This window comes from Artemia franciscana, chromosome 4, assembly GCF_032884065.1.
Source record: "Artemia franciscana chromosome 4, ASM3288406v1, whole genome shotgun sequence".
Lineage (NCBI taxonomy): Eukaryota > Metazoa > Arthropoda > Branchiopoda > Anostraca > Artemiidae > Artemia > Artemia franciscana.
This window is the reverse complement of record NC_088866.1, coordinates 47,364,727-47,376,779: the sequence shown is the minus strand read 5'-3', so window position 1 is coordinate 47,376,779 and position 12,053 is coordinate 47,364,727. Positions and strand designations below refer to the sequence as shown.

Genomic DNA, 12,053 nt, shown 5'->3' with positions numbered 1-12,053 from the left:
CCTCCAATTTTTCGGTTGCTTAAAAAGGCAACTAGAACTTTTAATTTTTAACGAACGTTTTTATTAGTAAAAAATACACGTAACTTAAGAATTAACTTACGTAACAAACTTTTATATTCTTATATTTTTATTATGTATATGAGGGGCTTTGTCCCCTCGTTAATACCTCACTCTTTACACTAAATCTCAAGTGTTGTCCCAATTCTTTAAGAATGATCCCTGAATCAGAAAGGCCGAAGAATAAATAGTAGAAATTACTAAAAATACTTTAGCATAAAGAGCGAGGTATTTATCTCCTCCTCAATACCTCGCTCTTTATGCTAAAGTATTCTTAGAACCCCTCATATGCGTAATAATCTCTGTTCGCTTTAATTTTTAATGCTACTCCTTACTTTCAATTGAAAAAACTTTTTCATGTGTATTTATTCAATGTTTTTATATAGTAATGCTAGAAAATCCCGCGCCCTTTTCATTGAATTTCTCTTCCCCCATGACACATTCCTCCAAGGAAAGATCCTCCCACATATCCCCCTCCCCTCAACCCACCCCCAAATCAAAAAACCCCTGTGAAAACGTCTGTACACTTCCCAATAGCCATTACTGTATGTAAACACTGGTCAAAGTGTGTAACTTGCAGCCCTTCCCCCAGGAACTGTGGGGGAGTAATTCATCCCCAAAGACAGTTATTATGATTTTCGACCATGCGGAACAAAATGGCTATCTCAGAATTTTGATCCGCCTTTCTGAATAACATATGCTATATATATAAACAATGCACAAATTATCTAACTAACAGTCTTTGCCCTGAGGGCTGTTGGGTTGACAGCCCAATGACATAATTACAGGACCTTTTAACTATGCTGAGCAAAATAGTTGTCTCGAAAAATTAAACAAAGAGAAAACGGGTTTTAATTTCGACAAAGCAGTGAACAAAAAATAAAATATAAAAACAAAACTACAATTTAACTAAAAAAATAAAAATACTCCAAATATTTCGGCCCCACGTCCGGGAGCCTTTATCAACGGAAAAAAAAATTACAAATGACAAAAAAAGAAGAAATTTTTTTTTTTAGGACATAAGACAAAAAAAAAACACGACCACTAAAACACCACAAAAAATATAAACAATAAATAAATAAGAACAACTCACATTATAAACAAAACTCCCAGCACCGATGGTAATAACTTTAGACAAAACCAAAGCAAATGTTTATAATGAAAGCATGGGTTCCTTTCTTCTGTAACAACTGGTGTATAAATGTGAATCTATTAAAAGTGAAAATTATATTTACAAAGAAGTTCACCCAACCCCAGGTCCAAAAAGAATCTTACAGGTTAATAAAACAAATTTATGAATTATAAATTGAATGGATTTTTTTTATTTGCTAGTTTAGTCGCAGTCCGTTGACTTCTCACAGCATTGACCTTGCTTTGACTTTCGTTCGCAATGTTATCACTTGTTTCAGGACAATTATGTAAATCAATACTCGTTGAAGTTTTTAACTGGTCTTTAATTAAACTATTATAAATTGAATTTATCTTAAAATCCCCCTTCATCCCTGTTAATACTAATATCCCCATAGATAATTGTGTTTATTTCTATAATTTCTCTTAAACTTTGTAAAAATACTGCAAACATGTCAACAATTCTTGTCCGATCAAATAAAATAATGTGATAAGAAAGATTATACACGTGTTCCGCTATAGCGGATTCAAATGTTTCATGATTTTTATTATGTCTTAGCGAGCAATCTATGGCATAATATTTTTGTGTTGCTGTAGCCTATTTTATAAATTCTGCTGTGTCCTACCTACATAAAATTTACCACAAGAGCCTGGAATTTTGTATACCCCGTTTTGCGTATTTCTTGGAACTTTATCTTTTCCACTATTTAGCCATGAGCTTATATTTTGTCCTAATTTAAAAGCTGTTTTTCTATTATGTTTTTTTAATTCTCTCCTTAATTTCTGTGACAACATTGGGATATGAGGCAAAGTTATGCAATTTGTTTTTTGAGTTGACCCATTTTCTTCTGATATTACAGGTTCCATTAACTTTTTTTTTCTTTTTTTCAATTATTTGAGAAATCACATTTTTGGGATATCCATTTCCTACTAGAACTTCCTTAATAAAAACTAATTCACTACTCATTCTGGTGAAGCTAATTTTAACTCTCTATCAACTAAAGAAATAATTGCCCTTTTTGCTTAGACCGGGTGATTTGATGCAAAAGACAAATAACGGTTGTTGTTAGTTGGTTTACGGTAAATTGAAAAAGCTATTATTTTTATTCATTCTAAGAATCATCATTATTTCTAAGGATCCAAATATCCAGAAACGGTAACTTTTTCTCTGTTTCATTTTCAATTGTAAAAACTAATTCCCTTCCTTTTTTTTATGTTATGTCTTAAAAAAATTCTTCTTTTTTGTCGTTTGTAATTTTTGTTGTTGTTGAGAAAGGCTCCTGGACGTGGGCTCGAAATATTCGGAGTATTCTAATTTTATTAGTTAAAGTGTAGTTTTGCTTTTATATTTTATTTTTTGTTCACTGCTTTGTCGAAATTAAAACCGTTTTCCTCTTTGCTTAATTTTCATAAAAGGAAAATCAGTGGGGTCTAAGAAATTATTTATAGTTGTCTCAAAATTTAGATTTAGTGTGTTTTAGGAAATGATGGGCATAGGGGGGGGGGGGGGTTCAGTCACATTTGTCTCTTAAAATGACATTAGAACTTTTGATTTCAATATAAAAACTTCTGTGCTCCAGGGGTATAACTCATAACTTTTGCCCCTGGGCAAAAGTTGTAAGTTATACCTTGAAGGCATTGCTATATGATCTTTGGACTAATTTGAATGAAATGGCTATCTTAAAATTTTGATTGGAGGTATTTGTGGAAAAGAGGCTGTGGGGGACTAGTCGCCCTTTGATCACCTTTGACTCTTTAAAAGAGAACTAGAAATTCTACAAGATCTTCTACAAGATCTGTACAATCACCCCTTCCATTAAAAAAAATCTTTTTTGCCCACAGGGCATAATCTACATCCCTTGCCTCCAGGCTCTGGAGGTTGTGTCAACACTAGAAGTATTTTTATATAATATTTGGGCTACTTTGATCAAGGTGTATATCTAAAAATTTTGATGAGATGTATTTGTGGAAAAGAAGGTTTGGGGACTATTTTGTTTCCAATTAGATCTGACTAGGCACTAGAACTTTCTATTTCCAATCGAATGAGCTTCCTTCAAACTTAATATGACCATATCTTCCATGGAAACCTTATATGCCCCTGGGTATATAGCTTACAACCCTTGCCCCAGGCTATGGGGGTTTATGTAAACTCTGAGGGGATCGTTATATGGTCTTTGTACTATTTTGAACAAAACGACTATCACAAATTTTGGTTGGTTGCATTTGGGGAAAACGGGGTGTTGGGGGCTAGTTGGTCTCTGATCACTTTTGACTCTTAAAAAGGGCACCAGAACTTCCAATTTCCAATCAAATGAGGTCCCTCTGAAGCTTATATGATCATTCCTTTCATTAAAGCCTTGTAAGTAATGTGTAACTAGCACAATTTATTGCACTTGCCCTGAGGTATGTGGGGGGGGGGTGACATCCCCAAAGACGTAGTTACTGGAGCTTTAAACTATGCTTTACAAAATGACTATCTAAAATTTTTGATAGGATGTGTTTGGAGAAATAAAGGCTCTGAGGGGGCCAGTTACCCTCCATTCACTTTTGACACTTAAATGGGCACTAGAAATTTCTATTTCCAATCGACTGAGCTTCTTTCGAAGTTTCTACAACAACTCCTATACACAATACTTCGGTCAGAAAAAAATAACGCACTGTGCAAATATTGCTCTTTACTTAGGCAGCGTCCTTTTGCTGCCTATGGTTAATTTAAAGATAAAAAAAAATATTGCCCCTCCCCAGTTGTTTTGTGAATTTTTACTACGCTGGTAGAACTATGAAAACAATGCTTTTTGGTAAGAAAAAGCAGGATATCATTATAGGGTAGGAATAGGACATACAAAGAGAGTTAAAAGAAATTAGAACTTAACAAATGGATCATAGAGGGTATAATGAAAAAAGAAATTAAGTCCAGGAGCGTTTTTCCTCCCCATTTGATTCCATGGTCTCCAATTGCCTTTCCTGTGCTCCTTAAGACGAAGTCCATCAAAATGATCCATATAAAGGGGGATAGAACACAACCCTGCTTAACTCCTGATTTGATACAAAACCAGTTGCTAACCTCATTTCTTACCTTAACCAGAGCAGTATTATTCTCGTACATAGCACAAATCACTTTAATGTATTTTTCTGGTATACCATATAACAATAAGACCTTTGTTAACGCTCTTCTATCAACAGAATCAAAAGCCTGCTCATAATCGATAAAACTGAGGACCAAAGGTGTTTGACAATGAAGGGACTTCTCAATTATTAGCCTAAGAGTGAAAACTTGGTAGAAACATCCTCTACCTTTTCTAAAACCGCATTGTTCTTCCCTTAAAACTTTGTCTACATCATCTCTCAGTCTAAAAAGTATCATATTACTCAGTAATTTGCTATCTACAGAGACCAGACTAATGCCTCGATAATTACGACACTCCCTCTTGTCACCTTTCTTATACAGTGGTTTAATTAAGGTTTTGCTAAAATCCTTGGGTACTTCCCCTTTTTCAAAAATTATGTTCATAATCCTCAGTAGCTTATTCCTAACCTCAGAGCCACCATATTTAAGAAACTCATCAATCATACTATCAGCACCTGGAGCCTTATTATTTTTTAATCCTTTTAGTACTGTTGCTAATTCTTCCTCACTAAACAAATCTTCCTTCACATCCAAGGTATCACAAACCTTTTCATTTTCATCTATATCTTTTCCTGCAACTGTATCTTGGTTTAGCACATTCTCAAAATGTTCCACCCATCTTTCTTTAACTTTTTCCTTATCACTAATTGTGGCCCCATTTCTATTTTTAACTGGGACTAGTCCGGATTGGCTACTCCCTTTCAATTTATTAGCATGCCAGTATAATATTTTACTATTATGCCGTCTAGCCACATCTTCCAGATCCTTAGCAATTTTATCCATGGCCTCCACTTCACATCTCCTTAGTTCATATTTTAACGCTTTCTCCACTTTCTTTACATTCCTTTTGCTTTCATACAACCTATCACTCAGATAATTCTTATACAAACCCCTTCTACTCTCTATTAAACCTAAAGCTTTTTCACTAATATTCCTAGTTGCAGTCTTAGCACTCTTCCCTAGGACACCATCAGCAACTTCTCAAATTGTTTTTCTGAAATTATTCCATCCATCTTCCACATTGTCAAATTTTAAACTCTCAAGTTTAGCATTCAACTGTTCGTGGAAGTTTTTTCTCAAATTTTCATCCTGGAGTCTACTAACATCATAACTTTCTGGGAGGTAGTTACCCTTCCGAAATTTCAGCTTTAAATTAACCTTAGACACTACTAGATGGTGATATTTACTTTTAACATCAATAACAGTACTCCTATACACCTTAGTATCTTGTATTGATCCTGCTGGTCTTCTGTTTACAATAACATAATCAGTAAGGTTTGCTGTCTTACCATCACGTGAATACCATGTCAACAAGGCTGAAAATGTTGAAATGAACATCTGATGGAACATTGAGGGGAAACCTGAACTAAATCAAGACATAGTATGTTCATACAGATTGCCAAAAAGGCGTATCAGCAATATTTTTGGAATGGTTTACCATATAAAGATGAAATTTCCAGGGCATCATGAGGATGTTCAACTGACCAAAAGGCAACATTGACATACTACTATGAATGATAATACTGCTGCTACTACTCTTACTACTACTACTACTAATACAACACTATTACTACTACTACTGCTCCTTCTACTAAAAGTACTATTATGATACTAGTACTAATGAGAATAAGCATATGAAGGTGACAATTTTACAGAATATTGAGGCATAATCTGAGCTAAATCCAAAAACACTATGTACATACTAATTGTCAAAAGGGTGTATTTCAAGAATTGATTTGGGTATTAAGTTGGAACTTTCAGAGAATGGTTAAAGAGGAAGAACAGTTGACTGAAAGGTAATATGTGCATGCAACTACTAATACTACTATCACTGCTACATTAACTGCTACTACTTCTATTGCAACTACTTATAAGGCTAAGAAATTTAAGACAAAAAGACATCAAAAGGGTACATCAACAATATCTTTGGAATGACTTACTGTATCAAGATGAAACTTCTGAGGTATCATGAGGGGGATGTTCAACTGACCAGAAGGCAACATGTGCATACTACTATTGCTATTAATACTGCTGCTACTACTATTACTGCCACTAATAATACAACTACTGCTTCTACTGCAACTGCTATGAGTATTAAGTAATGGCATATCAGTAATGTAATAGCAATGACTAATTGACTGGAATGTTTAGGGGGAATTTCAAATAAATAAAAACTATATGCATACAAATTTTCAAAAGGGCATACATGCAATATTACAGGCAGTACAGCACTATCATAGATAGCCATAAAGTAGAAATTTTTAAAGGAGATGATCTGATTGGAACTTAAAAGTTCCACCTACTTCCCTATTCAATAGTCAAAAGTGATTGGAGGGCAAGCAGCTCTCTTCCCAAGCCCATTAATTTTCTGAACGTATTCAAAAAAAATTTGAGACAGCCATTTTGTTCAACATAGTCAAATGGTCCATTTACTATGTCTCTAGGGTTATTGCATATATCAACCCCCCATAGTTATGTAATTTGTCCATTAAGCTTTAAAACTAAATCAAAAGGCACACTGCTTATGCTGGTTGCCAATAAGACATCTCAGCAATATCCTAAGAATGAATGAGGCTATTAAGTTTAAACTTTCAGGGCTACTATTATTACAACTTCTCCTCTTACAATTTCACCAATTCAAAAGAGTATAACTCTGTACAGATTGTGAAAGAGCAAAGATACAATTTTTTGGGAATGGTATTGAGTTTTATTTTTCATTTAAACCTGAGAAGGCATAAAACTAAATTTAACAATACTAATTGCATCAAGATTTTCAAAAGTGTGTTTGTTACTAAAAACTACTGAACAATTTTCTTCAACATACAAATAGTAAGTCAATCTATGGACTAAAAAAAAAAAATTAAAAGATTTACATTTTTTTTCAATGAAAAAGACTATGTTAATGAAAAACAAACAGAAAAAACTGATATAAAAATTTTGTTACAAAAAATGTTTTTCAGAGAAAAGTAAGGAGCTCCATTAAACCAAAAATGAGCAGAAATAATGTCAAACAATCTTCTAATCATAAAAATAAAACTAAAAGGAGACACAATAGCCCTAATTTGAACAATAGAAACATAATGCATATTATATAAAGTGGGAATTCCATTGCTTTAGCATTTTCTTTTAGTTTGTTTTTATATATTCCAAGGGCTATTAATTAATTAATTAATTTTATTTTTCACCCACACGATACATAAGGTAAATATGGTGGAGTAAGAATAAATATAAAAAAAGCACAAAAAGAAAAACAATAAACACAAATAGTCAACGAAAAAAACGGATAAGACGGTGGTGAGGGGATAGGCGCGCAGAAGCTGTACTAGAGAGTTTTCTGTGAAGAATCTCCAAATTCAAAGTTATATCAGGAACTGAGAATTTTTTAACAAGAGTCCAGTTTTTTGTCCAAGGAGGAAGATACAAAAGAAATTTGCAAAACTTGAAATAATTTATCCGAATTCTTTTTAAATTACCATTATTAAGAAGGGGGAAAAGACCTGAAGCATAAAGGACAGAATGATCACAGAAAGTAGAATAAAGTTTAGCCAGCGCACGTCTATTATACTTCCCTCTATTTGCAACAATTTTTGCATAACCAATCTGAATCTTTTTACTTATATCACAAACAGTACGCTGACGTAAGCTCGAAAAATTATTACTAATAGAGATACCAAGCCAACGAATACAATCAACAAGAGGGATAGTGAAGTTATTACAGCGAAGGGGAGTAGCATTAATACAGTTATAGGGAAGAAACTCACATTTATCTATACTAATTGAAAGGCCAAAATCAGAGAAAGCATCAGAAACTATAGAGATCATATTGGAAAGACCCTTTTTGTAACGGCTAATCAGAAGCAAGTCGTCAGCATACACAAGATAAGAAACATCCGCAAGACCAGAAATATATGTACCTGAAATCTTAGCCAGCACACTAGAAATACAAATCTTAAAAAGCGTAGGGGACAGAACACCACCCTGCCTAACACCTCTTTGCATTCTTATAATAGTGTCTGGTGCAGATCCTAATTGAAGAAACGAATTTGAATACCAAAACCTAAGAAGCATTATAATAGAGAGATTGACCCCAGAATTATACAAAGAAAAAATGAGCTGACTATGGACCACACTATCAAACGCTTTCGAAAGATCCAAAGCACGAATATAAAGACCATTTCCCTTGGAAGAAATATCGGCCAATAGAGAAGACAGAATCTTATGCGCATGCTGACAACCAACCCCACTCTGAAAACCAAATTGGTTCTCATCCTCAATAATATTTTTAGTCAAAAATGGTAGAAGGATATATTCAAAAACCTTACTAATATTACAAGATACAGTAATAGGTCGATAGCAAGAACAATCAATTGGTGACTTTCCCCTTTTTAAAATTGACAAAACAGTGCCACACAGAAAACTCTCAGGTACGTATGAAGTACATAGACACATTTGAAAAAGAAGCTGAAAGTGATATATAAGGGGGGTGCATTCAATCAGCATATACATCTTAGAAATACCATCCTTATCAATTGAATTAGATTTTAAACTTTTAACAGCATTAATTACAGAAGAAAAAGATATGGGCACTATATGGCGTTGCAAAAACGTTGTACTAAAGAGGGGGGTAAGAAGGCGAGTATACACAGAATGCACTGAATAATTAATCACTGAAAAAATAAAAGAATAATGTTTATACCAAGCTGAAGTTGGAAGGCAGTTACTTGTCATAGTTTCATCATTTATCTTGTCAGAATTGATCACTTTTTGCCAATCCTCCCTACATACAGGGAAATCCATACCACGGTAACGTGCCGACCTAAGATAACGTTTATAATTGGTTTTAGTTTTACGTTTGATATCAGCGACACACCCAGAAATTGGCCAACCACACTCATTCCATATCTGGAGCCATAATTTTGCTTTATTTTTTATCGACTTTAAACAAGGGTCAATTGACCAGATAGGTTTTTGTGTTTTTTATGAATACGTTGTCGAGGTATGGCAGCTTCTTCTGCCCTTTTCATACACATCATAAGTTGCTTATAATAATAGTCAATATCGGCTTTACCATTCGTAGGTACCTGGCGCTGAAGAAGATGATATGGAACACGTATGTTAGAAAGAAGGGTTGTCAAGGTAGAGATGTAGTGTGGTATATTGGCTTTGCTCCAATTACTTTTTTCAAACCACTTCGATTTTTCTTGCAAGCAATTGATTTCTGATAGATCAATATCGATTGTAAATGTCGCTGAAATTGGCATGTGGTCAGTATCTTGCTCGTTAACATGAACAGAAGCAGAAGAAGAGATAATACCAGGCGAGCAAATAATATGGTCAATATCACTTGTGCTTCCAGAATGATGAACATATGAAAAATTGTGGGATTTGGGCACAACACGGTATGAAGGAAGACACTCAAAAAGCAGTTCCCTTCTCACAGAAGATCTATTAATATCAGTGTTTAGGTCCCCAATTATTGTATACTGTAGAGAGTTTAACAGTACCTGATTCATAAGATTCTTAAGCAGACCACACACCTTCCCGAATTTAGTTAAGGATCTGATCGAGTATCCTTCATATGGGAGATAAGAGTTTATAAATACAATACTGCCAACACGCACAGCCAAAAAAAATTCGTTGGAGTAGAAGAGTACTGGGAAGGGTAGATGAATATCCTGTTTAAAGACACAGGCTAGTCCACCGGAAGGGTGACCGCAAGTAGCTTTTGCTGGAATCAGGAATGCAGTAGGATGCTGACTTCAATGCAAAAAATTCAAACTTGAAGCAGTGAGAAGATGCTCCTGGAAACATACCAAATCGTAGGAACCATACAACTCATCAATAACAGAATCCTTATCTTTGGTGCCATTTATATTGAATGAAATAACTGAGATTGATGCACTCATGGTTGAAAGGTGGATTTGCACTTTATTTGATTCTTAATAACAGGGCAGGAAAAGCTATAGGAAGGGTGTTTTTGGCTGCAATTTGCACAATTGGGATCAGCAATGCATGGCTCGTCTTTTGTTGAAATGTGTGGCCCTTCACAACGAGCACATTTCGGGAGAACGCTGGGACAGGAGTACTGTAGATGGTCTAGTGATTGGCATTTAAAACAGCATTTGGGTAGGTCCTTGAACTCGTAAACAGGAAAAATTTCATAGCCCACTCTGAGGCCATGCTTGAAAAACGTAGATTGTGCAATAGAATCCAAAAACTCGATTTTCACAGACTTAGATAGGCCCAATCTCTTAGCATCTATGATACCGTGTTGGCTTCCAAGTACCATAATGTCAACTTTGGTAGAAATATTACAGGATATACCAAAAAACCACTTGGAAACCACTTTTGTTGTAGTACTTTAGATTATGTTCTGGATTGACGAGCAGAAGTCCTCCATAGCTGGCTTGTCCATATTTATACCACTTGTCATTGATGGGCTTTATGCTATGTACTAATTCATGTCCAGTAATTTGGTCTATAGCAGCTTTTTGCTTAAGAGGGTCAGATAAGACGTCTGGAACCTTTGAGACAATAACTGTTGCATGTGAATCTAGCACTGAAGCCAGCTTGGGTAATTGGGGGAAGCTCAATTCATAATTGTCAAGTTTTGAAGACATTCCCAAATCAACTTGATATATAGGGCTTGATATATATAGGGCTATCAAGGGGATGGATTACATTGTCAGGAAAATAATCATGATATTTTGAAAGATCATAAAATAAGCAGTCTAATGGTACTACTTTCATTTATTAAGTATGTTTCCTTTAGACCTTTCATAGCTATCTACTTTTTAAAATCATTTCAAATGAAAAGTGGTAAATTACATACTCAATCAAATATAGAGATAAATTCCAGACTGAGAAGATAAGTGGTTTATTATAGGTGCTGTTACATATGACTACATTAAGATAATTATACATTAATGACACCATTCTGTTACCACAAGAAACGTGCAGCATTTTTTTCATATAATTTAGCTAATAGGAAATTGAATCCATCCATAAATCCTTTTTCATGCTCTTATCAAGTATAATAATAGATTTCCCAAGAAATTCTGTTTTAAGCCCCTGAAGTGGCCCCAAAAGGTTTCTTAATTTTTGTAATTATACAAAAAAGATACCCTTGCAAGATAGGGGGTTTAAAAAGTGGTTAAAAACATCTAATGATGAATGGTAAATTACACATTCAATCATAAACAGAGATAAATTCCAGACTTGGAGCTATAACATATGACTACCTTGAGATAACAGAAAAATATATTAATGAGACCATCAGGGAAAGGAGGGGGCAAATTTATGGTAATTTTTCTTTTTGTGTGATTTAGCTAGGATGAGAGTAAATATATCATTTGATTCTTTTTTAATGCTCCTTCTAAAAATAGTAATAGATTCTAGGGGAAATTCCATTTTCAGGTAGTGTGTTGGGATGGCAAAATTAAGAAATATTTTGGGCCCCCTTTAAGGGCTATTCACTTTGTCCCTATGTCAGTTATAGAATCTTGTGTAGGCCTAGCTTATATTGAACCAATCTTGACAACAGCCCTACCATTGTGCAGTTCAATCTAGAACCATACTATTTTTTATAATTCTAGTTTAGCTACTTTTCACTATATTTGAAGGGGTTGGGTTAGAAAAATGAGACTTTCAGGAATGGGTCTATAGACTAAAGTATGTCCTGGGAAGGTATGTTGAAGTACCTATCTCTACACCTTTCTCTTTCTAGATGGCAGTGACCTTT

The 12,053-nt window shown here is 34.5% G+C and overlaps 2 protein-coding genes across 3 annotated transcripts in view; both read right to left on the bottom strand.

Moving 5' to 3' along the window:
- LOC136026520 (annexin A7-like) overlaps nt 1–12,053 on the bottom strand; it is a 322,593-nt gene that overhangs the window by 270,314 nt on the left and 40,226 nt on the right. The window lies entirely within an intron of this gene.
- The window catches only part of LOC136026512 (abasic site processing protein HMCES-like), a 43,283-nt gene that overhangs the window by 30,448 nt on the left and 782 nt on the right, over nt 1–12,053 (bottom strand). Inside the window, exon 2 of one of the 2 annotated variants that reach the window (XM_065703144.1) lies at nt 1,151–1,266. The exons of the other annotated variant lie outside the window; for it this stretch is intronic. Coding sequence (XP_065559216.1) covers nt 1,151–1,266 — 116 coding nt within the window. The remainder of the gene's footprint in view (nt 1–1,150; nt 1,267–12,053) is intronic. 2 annotated transcript variants of the gene reach the window in all.